The sequence below is a fragment of the Xenopus laevis genome, chromosome 9_10L (assembly GCF_017654675.1).
Source record: "Xenopus laevis strain J_2021 chromosome 9_10L, Xenopus_laevis_v10.1, whole genome shotgun sequence".
NCBI classification, from domain to species: Eukaryota; Metazoa; Chordata; class Amphibia; order Anura; family Pipidae; genus Xenopus; species Xenopus laevis.
Window position 1 is genome coordinate 19,249,902 of NC_054387.1, and position 15,952 is coordinate 19,265,853.

The following is a 15,952-nucleotide window of genomic DNA, read 5'->3' on the forward strand; positions in this document are numbered from 1 at the left end:
TGGCCAGTGCAGTTTTCTGCTAAAAGAAGCACCGTCCTGGGTTATCAAGTAGATTACAATCATTTGGCGGTGCCTAGAATTGGGTACCCCAGAGTGACTGTGACTTCTTCTTTAAAGAATATAAATACTATAACAAGAAGGCCAAGATAGAACATGAGAAACTAATTGAGGCACAAGCTAAGTCCAACCCCAAAAACTATTTTTAGCATATTATTAGTAAAAAAAAAAAAAAAAAAATGCAGCTTAAAAGTGTGGCTTTTGGAGACAATTTGGTTTACAGGATACAGGAAAAGCAAATGTGATTCATCTGTTATATTCTTTGGTGTATACAATATAGGAGTTGCCAGACCCACTTTATAGGGGCACAGATGGCTAAGCTCAGTCAAGTCAGTGGTTACAGGTATGGTGTTTAAGCAAATAGCCTGTAGATGTCACTGTGCTCATACTTATAAGTCACTACAAATGTTACAATATTAAGTGTGGTATATGATAGTGTTATATAAATACAGGCTAATAATAATCAGGAAACAAAAGCGAGGAAGTAAAAAAGAACTCTAAATGCCAGAAACCCTTTGCATGATGGTGAATGCCCTGTTTTAGGATTATCTAGAAAGTTAAATGAGAGAGCTGCCATTCATTCTAGCATCACTGCAAGACTTCCAGGATCTGAAGTTACTTGAATGGAGGTGTTCTGAATATCCTAGCCAAGTTCTAATTACGTATGTTGGTTCACTTTGTGGTTACATGGCCTTAGGATGCAGGGGGAACAAACCCACTTACGGATATGTCAGGGCGAAAAGATGAACTAATAACCTTGTGAATTGTACATGAACTTAGTATTCCCAGTCACATCAATCACCTCCAGCTGAATTATTACATGTTGCAGACATCAAACTTCCACAAAATACTGTGCCTATAAAATCATCTACTGCTGACATTGTAAAATGTCAATAAGCCAAATGCAAGGCTTATACTGACAGAAAATGTTGTGCAAGAGAAGTACACTTTCAGCCTGGATCTATTGGCAATAAACTGCCTTGGCAACTTTCCTTCTCCTTTGACAGGAAATGGTAATTATACTCTTGGTCCAATAACAGGAAATCCTTATCTTACAGGGGATTTTTAAACAAAATGAGAACTAAATGAGACATGTACCCTGTTTTTCAAACAATAGGTTTGGCCCATCCTTGGGGGGGGACCATGATTATTACAGCAAAGTCGCAGCTGAAAACTCTATTTATTGAGTTACCATGCTTTTTATATTTTTTTTTATATTTTTTTATAATGCATGCTGTATTTAGCCATCTTTTATATTTCTAAGCAAAGCACAGTGAATCTGATAGGGATCCACCAAACCCACGATTTGGGATTCTGCTGAATCCCCGAATCCTTCATGAAGGATTCGTCCAAATACCGAACCGAATCCAAATCCTAATTTGTGTATGCAAATAAATAAATAGATAAATACAACAGGGACAGGAAGGGAGCAAGTGGAAACATTTTTTTACTTCCTTGTTGTGACTAAGTTACGTGATTTCCCTTCCTGCCCTAATTTGTCTTAGGATTCGGCCAAATTCGGTCTTGATTCAGCAGGATCCGAATTCTGCTGATAAAGGCTGAATCCTGACTGAATCCAGAACCAAATGCTGGATTTGGTGCATCCCTAGAATCTGGAGATACATGCCCAGATCACATCATTTAGTTTGGTCAATTTAGCCATACAGGCCTACTGTATGACAGGTTGGAGTAGTTCTTGATACATCATCCTATAATCCAGTCATGTATCCGATAATCTGCCATGTCATGTGCTGGTTTCCTCTCCTGATAGACCATGGCAGCAGGGCTCAGGTGCCCAGTTCAAATTTAGGTGGGGGTGACTACTGCAAAAGTGGGAGGGAATTCATACAAAAGGGAAAGAATTTAAGTTGGCGGTGGGTAATTATTCACAGTAACCCTGGTGGCAGGTGCATGGTGCATCACCAAATTAGAAAGTGGAGGTAAGCCAAAAAACCTTTTCACTTCTTGTAGTTCTGATTGTTAGGGCTTTCTGCCTGACCAAATGGAGTAATAAAACAGAAGCCCTGTTAGAATCGTCACAGGCACTGTATTCTCAAAGAAAAAAATACTTTCTAGAAATGGTACAGAATTCTCAAAATACGCAGACTAACTAACGTGTAACGTACTGTTAAAACTATTTTCTTGCCAATGACTTACAATGACCTACACTTACAATGACCTACATTTCCAGGCTTGATCTGTGTTATAACTTGAGGGAAATATAATGCTCTTTTGCAAATGTATAGAACTTTTTTCAGTTACTCACCCTGTTGTCCTCGGTGCTGCTCATTGCAATGTGAGGGGAAAGACCAGTTGCAAAAATCATGAAAAATGACATTGTTAGATATGATGTATGAAAGCGATTCATATAACCCTGCAGAATGCAAATAAAAATACACATTAAATCCACATAAAACAGTTTGATATTTCACTTTCTCTCAGGCTCTTGCGGAGGGGGCACCTACTTTCATTCTAATTAGAATTTGCACTTTTAGGTACAACTACTCCACCACTCTCCTTACTAACTTCAGATTTAGTAACAGACTATTTAGTCTACAGCAGCTTGCAGGAAAGAAACACAACTTCCTAGCAGTAACAATGAACTAGACCAGTGATCCCCAACCAGTGGCTTGTGAGCAACACATTGCTCCCCAACCCCTTGAATGTTGCTCCCAGTGGCCTCAAATCAAATCATTATTTTTGAATTCCTGGCTTGGAGGCAAGTTTTCTCTACATAAAAATCATGTGTACTGTTAAACAGGGCCTCCTGTCGGCTGCCAGTTCACAGTGGTTACCAATTGGCAATTTACAGCCCTATTTGCTAACCTCCAAGGACACCCAGGAACATGGTTTAAGCTTGTGTTTCTCCCCAACTCCGTTTACATTTAAATGTGGCTCACAGGTTGGGAACCCCTGAACTCTACACAAAAAATCTGTCCATGAGTGGAGATAATGATTTTGTACTGTGGTGCTCAGATAACTTTGTGCTAACAAAATACATTTTCCGACAACAAACAAATGTTGTCATCAGAACAGTTAATTCTGTCAGAGCATACATTATTTTAGCCCTAGTTAAGAGTTCAGTAGGCATTGCAATCATTGTGAAGTTTCGATAAAACACATAGAACTTCTTAAATGCAACTTCCCAATAATTGCAGGTTGCTGAGTGACATTTAGAGTGACATTTCTTATCATAAAAATTCTATGGTCACAAAATACATTTTGTCAGTACAAAAATGATTTTGTTTTCTGAAAATGTGTTTTTATCTGTATATAAATGATGTCAGCACAAACCTTATTGCAAACAATTTGTATAAAGTCCCATGAATGCTCCATATTTTTAGTTTTATATTATGTATGCATATGCTTTTGTATGTCCTGATGAAGTCGGAGATGCGACTAAACATGGATAAGCGCACATTTAAGTTAAACTCTTGTGAGTACCCATCTATAAGCATTTCTAAGGTGATCCATATGAAGCTAAATGCACACCTAATGGTAATAGCAGGCATTTGCTAAGTTGCAATAACCTATAAAGGACACTTAGATTGTCTTCTTGCTACATCTTATTCTCTAAGCTTTTATTAGCGCTGACTCACACGGAACATTGATAAAGGAACTTCTACCGGAGGAGAAACAGGTTTCGGGTCAGAAATAAGGGGAAGAACACCAGAGACTGTGGTTACCTGCATTAAGCTCAGCTCTCCAAATGATGTTGCTATACCCTTCAATGCCTATAGATAATTGGATACAAACATGACTACAAACTATTTATAGGTAACTCAAGCTTTAGAGCTACATTTCTTCCTGTATGTCAGTAGGAAGAAATTTTTTTCACAGCAAATTCGCACCGCCGAATAAATTTGCCCATCACAAGCACCGAACCCTAACCTGTTACTCCTCCACCCTCAACCCTAACCCCAGTGCGTTCCCCCACTTTATATACCCGAGCCCGTCCTGCTATGATGTAAAGAAAGGGATGAGGCTTGTGCGATTATATAAATTGAGATGCACAGAGGCGGAAGTGTGCCAGACTTTGTGCATAAGTCGGCCCGAACCCGGGGGGGTCCTGTGGGCTTCGGGCTGGCCTGCACATCACAAGTCTGTAGGATGAAAATATGTTCAGACTCAAAAAAGAGGCACCACCCAGGACTACAATGTGTAGGATAATGACGATACTCACCAAAGGTATTGGGTGGTTCCACACACGGATGTGTTCTGAGACCTTTAGGACCTTCAAAAGAGCATTGCTGATGATATTTAGAAGCACTGGTAGTGAGTTATGTGACTTGGGGTTTCCCACAATGGTAAAATTGTAGCCCTGTGAGTGTTAAAAGTAAATAACATTACATTTTCCAACCTAGAGGGTTAATAAAAACATTTTTTAATTAAGTGTTTTGCAACATATCTTGCATTCTGAAGCATAAATAGAAACTCCGTCTCCTGCTCTATTACAAATGATACTTTAATCATTATGGTTCTATGTGTATTTTGTCTCTTACATCACTGTAGATCTTTTCAGTAGATCAGAGTTTATACTCCTGTGGTTTGAATGTATTTAGTTATTATTCTTATTCAAGCAGTAGAAAAATAAAGGTGTCTACTGTTGCATTGTTTGGGAAAAAAAATCTTTACACTTTGCATAAAGGCTTTTTTTTTTTTTAAACATACTTAGATAGCAATTTTTCTGCACAGAAATGTCCACAAGATACCATATATACTCGAGTATAAGCCGTCCCGAGTATAAGCCGAGGTACCTAATTTTACCTCCAAAAACTGGGAAAGCTTATTGGCGTGAGTATAAGCCTGGGGTGAGAAATGCAGCAGCTTCTGGTAAGTTTCAATCAAAAAATTGAGGGTTTCTGCTCCCATTGGAGGTGCCGGCGTCTCGTTTTTGGATGCTGGCGACCCTTCTTGGACGCCGGTGAATATTCTTGGAGACTATTCTTTGACGCCGGTGACCGTTTTTGCGCTTGACCCGAGTATAAGCCGAGGTAGAGTTTTTCAGCATATTTTGGGGGCTGAAAAACTCGGCTTATACTCGAGTATATATACGGTAACCAAAATATGTATCTTTATATCATTTCAGATTTAAGTAACTAAATGTTCAATCACCTTTTCAGCTTGAGAGACCTCAATGGCTCCTCTGTACTTTACAGTGTCCATGTCATATTTGCCACTGGTCACGTACACTGCAACATTCTGTTCCTTCACTGCACCAACAAAGTCTTCAATAGATGAACCTGTGTCAGATATAAAAGTATGATGTGTATACAAGGTCCAATATTAGAATGTGTTAGCCCAACAAAGTCATTGCTATGGCAGTATTATGCAACTTATAATGAATTGCTTATATTGTTGCTGAGCAAAGTCAAAAAAGTTGTTTTTCTCTAGACCGGCCCTTCCTGTCAGTGCAGACGCTATGGGGTTAAGTATCCACCTCCGGAGGCAGGACAGAAGAAGAAACTGTTTTGACTCCACCCTCCATATATATCCTGATGTTCCTCCTTCATCCCTCAGTTTTTTCTTCTGTCCTGCTGGAGGTTAGGACAGTAACATTTTTTTCTTCTTTCTTTAAATACTTTTATTATTTTATTATGAGTATTTTATTATTTATTCTTGCTAATGAGTTTTCTCTTCAGGATCATTACTCAGGTGAATCAGCCCACACTATTCCTCTAGATCGGGGGACAAAAGAGAAGGGCACAGTAAAGTCTTTCAAGACAACTACTGATGCAGGCTGCTTCGAAAGGGCTGGCTCCCCTCTGCACGACAGTCAAGTCTCTCAGAGGCAAATACTGGGTGCAAGACACTACTAAAATCTAGTATTGTTCGGCGCAGTAAAGTCTATCAAAGACAAATACTGCTGTGGGCCGCTACACACGCTGGCTTCCCTTAACCACAGTAAAGTCTCTCTGAGACGACTACTGGGCAGATGGCAGACTACTCCATTCTCTGTGCGGCTAGACGAGCGCAGGGCGCGCAGCACAGTACACGTGGCACTTCAGCGCTCATTAGCGCTTCTGCCTGTGGGAGGAGAACCGGAAGTTCCGGTTTCCACATTGGCGCCAACGAGACGCATAGGGTTATTGGCGCCAAGAGACGCGCACTACGTTACAGTGCGCAGGCGCCATCTTGGATTACTCCAGCGGCGGGCAGATTAATGTTAACAGCTCCGACCGCTGCAGCTGCAGGGATATCGTCGCCTACAACTCACTACCAAACAGGTACTGTGGATCAGGGGCGCTTTAGCCTGCAGGCATATAAAAAGCACGCTGAATCAAAGATGTGGCCGTCAGATAAATAGAGGGTTATTTCTCTGTCAGAACACACACACTTGCTGCCTTACTGCAGAGTTACTGGCATATATTCTACTGTCATAAGCATTACTGTAGGGCCAGTTACTGTGTTATTGTCTACAGGATTTAGTCAAACAGATACAGTCATTCTTTTTCTATTACACAGATCTATTACCATAAACACATTATGGAGACAGACAACGTATTAGAAGATCTCAGAAAAGAGATGCCTACTACCATATCTACACCTAAGACCAAAAAGTCTACCACAAAGAGGTCACATACCCAACCTAAAAAATGCAAAAAGTGCAAGCATACTTTGCGCAAAAGTGAACAGGGGATCTGCCAGGACTGCGAAGAACCACCAGATTTGGCACCGGTTCTGTCACCTCACCCCATCCTATCTCAAGATATTGAGGAGGGCCCTCAGAGTAATGACACACAAGGGCATGATCCTTCCACATCAGCAAAAACACCGCAGTTAGAGGAACTCTTTGACTGGATAAAATCCACAATTCAATCATCAGTCCAAAAGGCTCCGGCACAGAGCAAGAAGAGGAAACCACAGTTCCTCTTAGATAACAATTCCTCTGACTCGAGTGAGGTCAGTGATCAAGATAGTGACCCAGAACAGGGTACTTTCTCGGTTAGCGATAATTCGTCGGATGACTCAGATAATGAACACCAATACCACTCCCTAGCAGGCCCCGATATAGCTAAACGGTTACTGCGGGAGATGCTAGCCACCCTGGAAATCAAGGATGAAACAACGACTAAGTCAAAGGCGGATAGAGTTTTAGGAGTACAACCCAAGAGGTCGAGGGTATTCCCTGTGTTTAAGTCAGTGTCACAAGCCATTGAGAATGAATGGGCAAAGCCTGATCACAAGCTCACACTCACTCAACGATTTCTCAATACTTACCCTATGCCGGAAGAACAGCATAAGATGTGGGACAGGGCACCTAAGGTTGATTCGGCAGTCGCAAGATTAGCCAGGCACACCACATTACCCACGGAAGAGGCAGCTTTCAAAGAGCCAATGGACAAGAAAATGGAAGTTTCTCTAAGAAGGGGATATACACATGCCACAGCAGTCCTCAGACCAGCAGTGGCATCTGCTGGTTTAGCACGTACAGCTCGATTTTGGTGCCAAGAATTGCTTAAACAGCCACTACCTCAGGAAGAATTGCAGGAGGAGCTACAACGTATTAGCTCAGCTCTAGCTTTTTTGTCAGACGCAGCTATGGACACGGTTAGGCTGGCGGCCAAGACCAGCATTGACACAACAGTAGCCAGGCGGGCACTGTGGCTCCGCCAGTGGACAGGAGACACAGCATCAAAAACGAAGTTGCTTAATCTCAAATACACTGGCGACACACTGTTCGGACCGGACTTAAAACAGATCATAACTGAGGTTACAGGGGGCAAGAGCACATTTTTGCCGTCAGGAAAAAGACCCAGGCAAAAATTCAATTCTAGACCTCAAAATAAACAGTGGAACTCTCAAAATCGTTCTTTTCGCCCTTTCCGAAATGCTTCCTTTCGACCTTCCCAGACAAACACAGACTCCAGGAAGGGCAGACCGACCTGGTCCAATCAAACCAGGCAAAATAGAAAGCCCGGCCCACCCAAGTCCACTTCCACTTGACTCGAGCAGTCCAGATCGAGAGGGGGTAGGGGGCCGTCTTCAACAATTTTTTCCAATCTGGCAGACTCACATACAAGACAACTGGGTCCTCTCTATCATCAACGAGGGTTACAGAATTCCTTTCGACACAATGCCCCCTCGCATTTTCAGACGCTCATCCTTACCAAAGAACCCTGTCAAACAAAAAGCACTCATTCAAATAGTAAACGAACTACTACAAAACGATGTCATTACAACAGTACCTTTAAAAGAACGTTACAAGGGTTTCTACTCAAATTTGTTTCTGATCACAAAGAAGGAGGGCTCCTTCAGACCAGTGCTAAATTTGAAACCTCTAAATCAGTTTGTATCCAAGCAGAAGTTCCGCATGGAGTCAATCCGATCAATCCTCATGTCCATGACAAAACAATGCTACATGACAAAGGTGGATCTACAGGAGGCCTACTTGCATGTTCCCATCAGGGAGGTCTCCCAACAATACTTACGGTTCACGATTCACGAGGACCATTATCAATTCAGAGCACTTCCCTTCGGCCTCTGTACGGCTCCCAGAGTATTTACAAAGATACTCAGCCCTCTCATTGCATACCTCAGACGCAGAGGAATTTCAATATCCCCATACTTGGACGATCTCCTAATAAGAGCCACATCATACAACCAATGTCTCACAGAGACCCAAATGTGCGTCACCACGCTCCAACAACACGGCTGGCTCATAAATTACAGAAAGAGCCAACTCAAGCCGTCACAAAAAATTCAATTCCTAGGGATGTGGTTCGACTCCTCTCTACAAACGATTTCACTAACTTCGGAGAAAATCCAAAAGATTGCACTCACAGCTCAACACTTCTGCCACCAATCCACAGTGTCGGCAGAACTCTGTCTTAGGCTCCTGGGCTACATGGTGGCGGCATTAGAAGCCCTGCCTTTCGGCAGGTTTCATATGAGACTCCTTCAAAATCATTTCTTACGTCACTGGAACAAGGATCATTTCAACCTGTCACAACAGATTCCAGTGACCCAATCAGTCCGGCAGTCCTTGAACTGGTGGACACTACAACCCAACCTTCGCTCAGGGAAGACATGGACCCAGCACCAGTGGACGGTAGTCACCACAGATGCCAGTCTAACAGGCTGGGGTGCAACCCTCCCTCCTCGCACTTGCCAAGGCGTATGGTCAGCAGACGAGTCAAAGCTGCCAATCAATGTCCTGGAAATCAGAGCGATCAAGAATGCGGTACTACATTGGTCCCACGAACTGACGGGCCACCCTCTCAGGATTCAGTCCGACAACGCCACAGCGGTGGCTTACCTAAACAAGCAGGGCGGTACGCGCAGCACCAGGGCAATGAACGAGGTGGCCCAGATTCTAGGATGGGCGGAGTCCCACGTTCCAGCCATCTCAGCGGTATTCATACCAGGAATTCTAAACTGGGAGGCAGATTACCTGAGTCGACAACAAATAGACCAAGGGGAGTGGGAACTCCACCCCGAGGTTTTCCAACAGATCGTGTCAAAATGGGGAACACCAGACATAGATATACTGGCCTCAAGACACAACTACAAAGTGCCCACATACTGCGCCAGGTCTCAAGATCCGGGGGCAGCATTCGTGGATGCGTTAGTCATACCGTGGACGTTCAACAAAGTCTACGCCTTTCCACCATTTGCCCTGTTACCAAGGGTCATCAGCAAGATCCGTCAAGAACGGACGCAAACCATTCTCATCGCCCCAGATTGGCCACGGAGACCATGGTACTCAGAGATAGTCAATATGTTGACAGCACCGCCATGGAGGCTACCACTCAGGCACGATCTATTAACTCAAGGGCCAGTGAAACACGACAGTTTACAGCGCCTACATTTGACGGCATGGCTATTGAATCCGAGATATGGCGTTCCAAGGGCTTCTCAGATCAGGCCACAGACATATTAATGAAAGCCAGAAAGCTGTCCACAACTAAGGTGTACCACAAAATTTGGAGGACATTCATTGAATGGTGCGATACCAACAGTATGCCTTGGCGCCAAGCTTCCGTACCAACCATTGTTGAATTTCTCACTCAGGGTTTCCAATTAGGCCTTTCGTTAGCCACGTTAAAGGGTCAGGTTTCAGCACTTTCCCTCCTTCTTCAACATCAATGGGCTAGGGAACCAGACCTCATACAGTTCCTACAAGGGGTCGGCAAAGTTAGACCTCCCTTTAGGGACCCCACACCACCATGGGATCTTACCACAGTATTAACGGCATTTCAGGGCCCCCCGTTCGAACCTTTAGCGTCCTGTCCCATAAAGTTCCTGACTTGGAAAATGGCTTTTCTACTAGCGATTACATCCGCAAAGAGGGTTTCAGATATGGCAGCCCTTTCCCAGAAGGAGCCATGGCTCATACTGCATCAAGATAGGGCAGTTTTTCGAACCATCCCATCTTTTACACCCAAGGTGGTCTCCTCCTTTCACATAAATGAAGAGATCAACTTACCTTCACTGTGCCCACAGCCATCTAATGCGAAGGAAAAAGAACTACACAAGTTAGATGTAGTCAGGGCAATTCGTTACTATCTAGACAGATCCAAACACTACAGAAAGACAGATTCTTCTTTGGTGACTTATGGTACAAACAAGGGGTCACCAGCCTCAAAGAGGACAATTGCGAGATGGTTGGTCGACACAATAAATTGTGCCTATGATCTCAGTAACAAAACTAGACCGTTCAAGGTCAAAGCCCATTCAACAAGAGCACTGAGTACTTCGTGGGCTCTATACAATTCAGCCACACCTGAACAAATTTGTAGAGCAGCCACTTGGGCTTCACTCTCAACATTTTCTAAATTTTACAGACTACATGTCTTTCACTCAGCCCCTGCAGCTTTTGGTAGAAAGGTTCTACAAGCTGTAGTACGGCACTAGTGATTATTATACCCACCCAAATTGGGGGACCAGCTCTTTGACGTCCCCATAGCGTCTGCACTGACAGGAAGGGCCGGTCTAGAGAAAGAGGGATTTTTAGCTTACCGAAAAATCTTTTTCTAGACGGCCCGGACTGTCAGTGCAGTAAGCCCCACCCTGCTATTAAGTTAGGTTATGTTAATGGAACTGTTATTGTTGTGCATGTTTGCATGTTCTCTGTGATTTTCCTCCATACCAAGCTAAAGAACGAACTGAGGGATGAAGGAGGAACATCGGGATATATATGGAGGTTGGAGTCAAAACAGTTTCTTCTTCTGTCCTGCCTCCGGAGGTGGATACTTAACCCCATAGCGTCTGCACTGACAGTCCGGGCCGTCTAGAAAAAGATTTTTCGGTAAGCTAAAAATCCCTCTTTTTTGCCTGTTATTAAAGGAGTTGTTATCCTTTAAATTAACTTTTAGTATGATGTAGAGAGTGATATTCTGAGACAATTTGCAATTGATTTTTGAGTTAATTAGCTTTTTATTCAGCAGCTCTCCAGTTTGTAATATTAGCAATCTGGTTACTAGGGTCCAAATTACCCCCAGCAACCATGCACTGATTAAATTAAGACACTGGAATATGAATAGGAGAGGGCTTGAATAGAAAGATGAGTAAAGTAGCAAGAACAATACATTTTTAGTCTTACAGAGCAATGTTTTAGATGGGGTCAGTGACCCCCATTTGAAAGAAGAAGAAGGCAAATCATTTAAAAACTATACAAAATAAATAATAAAGACCAATTGACAAGTTGCTTATAACACACTTAAAGTTAACCACCACTTTAAGAAGCACCTTGCTGGGGTGACAGTGTGCCTTGTCATAATGTTCTAATGTGCTTGATATTTGTTGATTGACAAAGGTGGGAATTCACAAAAGTTGTGATATAGAGGCAAAATGAAAGTGGAGACAGATTGCCTACCTTATTCACAAACTTCGAGATTCTGTCGAGATTTTGTCGATATTTTGTCTGCTGCGTGACATTTTCATTTACATTTCAACATTTTCTCTGAATTTCTCTTGAACTCTTCCTAAACCTCTCAGTCTGCCTTCAGGCCATTCTCAGCTATACATGTGCCTGGTACTAATGATCAGTGGCGTAATTAGATGTTACTGGGCCCCACAGCATATTCAGTATAGGCAGGCCTGGATTTGTGGAGAGGCCGCCCTGGCCTAGGGTGGCAGGATTTTAGGGGGCAGCATGCTGCCCAACCACACCCACATTAATTCAGAAACACTTGGAAAGGGAACAGGAGATATGATAGTTTTTCAAATTTCCTGTAGGTCAATCCCCATTGCTCTGGTCCTGATGATGAAAATTTGATTGAATAAAATGGACAGTGGGCCTTGGGGCACCTGCTATATAAATCCGACCCTGAGTATAGGGCTGCAAACCATTGGTAAGTTGACCTATTCTTCAAAGATATATTGAAATTTCTCTTAATTAGGGCCTTGCTTGCTTGCTGCTTCCTCTATAGTTATGCCCCTGCTAATAATTCTGCCTTTCAGACTAGAGTCCCCCTGCCTCTTATAAAGGCTGATATGGGAGAACACATGCTTTATCACCTAAAATTTCAATTAATCTGTAATCCCTGCAGCATCCTGAATGTAGCACCACATGAGTTAAATCCATTAGGTGCAGTCAAGGGGAAGTAAAACCTCCTCATGGGCGTCCACAGAGGGGGGCAAGAGGGGGCAGTGCCCCCCCCTGGGACTGTCCACACAAATCTCTATGCACGCTTAATTTTACCCACAGCCAGCGCTTCCCAACTGCCTCCCCCCAGTCTCCGGGCGTCACGGACGCGACGTCGCCGACGCAACGTGACGTCGCCGACGCAACGCAACGTCACGTCGCCACTCGCCAGGGTGCTTTGTGAGGACGAGTCGAATGCGCGGGAGCTGCGCTGAGCGATGAAAAAGAAATAGGTGAGGACCTGCCCTTTTCTCTCCCCAGCCTGCTCCTTCCTGATTCACGAGGTCCCCCATCCCTGGCCCCTTCATGTCAAGACCCTGCCTCATATTAGTAGTACACTCCATCTACTTCCAAATCTGCCAATAAACTATCCCAACCACTTCCACACTGGGGCACCTAAGCAATGCATTCCATAAATTCATTCCACCCTTTATTATAGTGGTCATTCCCTATATATATATATATATATATATTTGTCTGTTGGGGGATGCTACCCTAAACTAAATTACTTGCCCCCCCCTGGAAAATTTTCTGCGGACGCCCATGCTCCTGGAACATGTTTAGTTTGAATGCCAGTGCACAAATACTACATCTTCCCTCCCCAACCACATCAGTTACAATGTGGCCCATTGCACACCCAGGTCTCTAGAGCCACACCATCATCTTTGGCCATTTAACTTCCATTCCATCATGGATCTCAACTAAGAAAATGCACAGTAGCCAAGTTTCACAGTCTGCCTCCCAGTGTGCATGTGCTACTTCCTGATCAGAAAGATGGATGTTGGGAACACAGGTGACACAGTTAAAAGTGGTGGACAACACTGCTAAGCAGCTCTGTGATTCTGGATATGCTATGGGGCACAGATAAGTTGGGACAATTTGGAGAGGGGGGTGGGGGCTATGTGCTGGTACTGAAACTAAAATTTGGCAAGGGAGGCTTTATTTGCTCTTTAAATAAAGATTTATAGAATATATTCACTCCAAATGCCAATATTCAATATTTCATTAAGCAAAAACTAGCTAAATAATACAAATTTGATGTAAAAACATGTTTTTGTCACCTATTTTATGTTGTCAATAATCTTTTATATACAGGTATGGGATCAGTTATCCAGAAACCTGTTAATCCAGAAAACTCAGAAGGTCATCTCCCATGGACTCCATTTCATCCAAATAATCACATTTTTTCAAATTGATTTCCTTTTTTTTCTGTAATAATACCTTATACTTGATTTAAACTAAGATATAATTAATCCTTATTGGAATCAAAACCAGACTATTGGGTTTATTTAATGTTAATATGATTTTCTAGTAGACTTAATGATCCAAATTAAGGAAACCCGTTATCCAGTATATCCCAGGTTCCAAGCATTCTGGATAACAGGTCCCATACTTGAATAAAATAGTATAAAATACACTGTTTTGCTTGTACCCTGACAATAGGCTGCTAATTCCCTAAGTACACTAATGCCACTGAAAAAAAGGTGATTGAAGACTGAAGGAAGCAATGCAAAGTAGAGGACAAGAGGAAGAGTTACACTGAGCTTACTCCATTTTAAAAATGTTTGGGGAAATGGCATTAAAAATGCAGTTTTAATTGTTTTATCAACATATTCACAAAAGTGTCTATAAACTGTCTTTCACCAAAAAATTATAAGTGGAGTTTGAGTCTTTTGGCAGATATGGAGATTGTATTTATACCAGTTTTATCAGCACTTTAACTCTGAAAAAACCTTTCCCCACTTTTGTGAATTTCTCTTAAGGGTAAGGTCACACTGAGCATATCGGGGAGATTTAGTCGGCTGGCGACTAATTGCCTCGTCTTTGCGGCGACCAATCTCACTCTACGCTGGCTAAAAAGAAAAATTGCCGGCGCTAATCACACGCGGCAATTCGTTCAGAAAACGAATCGCCGCATGTGGTTAGCGCCACCGATTTTTCATTTTAGCCAGCGCAGAGTGAGGGCATTAGGGGAGATTGGTCGGCGCAAAGACAAGGCGATTAGTCGCCAGGCGACTAAATCTCCCCGTAACACTCAGTGTGACCTTATTCTAAAGTGTTGTAAAAAAGACACTGTCCAAAACGGTCATGTGGGCACAGCGGTACGTAGTATCTACTTCTGCGAGAGTATAGCCCAGACACATTGAAGCAGTGCCTGTCTCTTTAACAGCATTTTATATTTGTCACACAGTTATTTTATATTTGTTTTCCATTTTTATTAGTAGATAGTAGGCTGAGAAAAGGGCAGGAAATCCTTACCAGTGTTGTTACAAATCAGTAGGTCTGTGTAGTACTTGTTCAGTCGATTCCCGGGACTTTGAAAGTAGAGACTTGGGGTGAGTTCCCATTCATATTGACTGTAAATGCTAGCCAATATGTTAATTATAACTGGAGGTAAAATAAAAAGAACAAGAAGTAACAATCTGGAAAAAAAAGAAAGAAAACAATTATACCACAATGTGCCCACTAATATCAATTAATATAGATTACTATAGATATTAATAGGATTGTATTAAATTATACAGTAGATACTTGGGGTTTAAAAAGGCCATGTGAAACACAACCCCCTCCAAGCCATAACAGATATGGGACTGGTTATCCAGAATGCTCGGAACCTGGGGTTTTCCTAATAACGGATCTTTCTGTAATTTGGATCTCCATACCTTAAGATGACTAGAAATCATGTAAACATTAACTACACCCATTAGGCTGATTTTGCTTCCAATAAGGAATTATTATAATCAAGAACAAGATACTGTTTTATTATTAGAGAGAAAAAGGAAATTTGGATTATCTGGATAAAATAGAGGCTATGGGAGACAGCCTTTTCAGAATTCAGAGCTTTCTGGATAATGAGAAAATTGGTATACTTACCACTGAAATTTTCCTTTCCATTAGTCCGTAAGGCAGCACATAGAGGGTTAATCTCCCGTGTCTCCTGGTAGGACAGGTAATAACAATTAATACAGCCTTTAAAACCCCCACATAGCCCCTCCCCATCATGTTATTTATCTAGCTCCTTATTTCCAATAAACACACACACATTTGATGCTTCTGTATATATTTATTTGGGTAGGGTATATTTGTGCTGCCTTACGGACTAATGGAAAGGAAAATTTCAGTGGTAAGTATACCAATTTTCTCATTCCATTACGTCCTACAGGCAGCACATAGAGGGAATTTTCTAGCTTCCCTGAATTTGGGGGGGATTCTATAACGTTTTGACTGCACCGCCTGGAGTACTTTGCTACCAAAGGCTGTATCCTGTTGTGACAAGATGTCTAATTTGTAGTGCTTTGCAAAAGT

At 42.5% G+C, this 15,952-nt stretch overlaps 1 protein-coding gene across 1 annotated transcript in view; it reads right to left on the minus strand.

Annotated features, from left to right (window-relative positions):
- Nucleotides 1-15,952, minus strand: part of LOC108701783 (ABC-type organic anion transporter ABCA8-like) — a 114,029-nt gene that overhangs the window by 59,192 nt on the left and 38,885 nt on the right. The window contains exons 20-23 of the mRNA XM_041577471.1: nucleotides 14,906-15,069; nucleotides 5,173-5,300; nucleotides 4,241-4,378; nucleotides 2,324-2,431 (exon numbers count right to left, since the gene is read on the minus strand). Of these exons, the coding sequence (XP_041433405.1) occupies nucleotides 2,324-2,431; nucleotides 4,241-4,378; nucleotides 5,173-5,300; nucleotides 14,906-15,069 (538 nt within the window). The remainder of the gene's footprint in view (nucleotides 1-2,323; nucleotides 2,432-4,240; nucleotides 4,379-5,172; nucleotides 5,301-14,905; nucleotides 15,070-15,952) is intronic.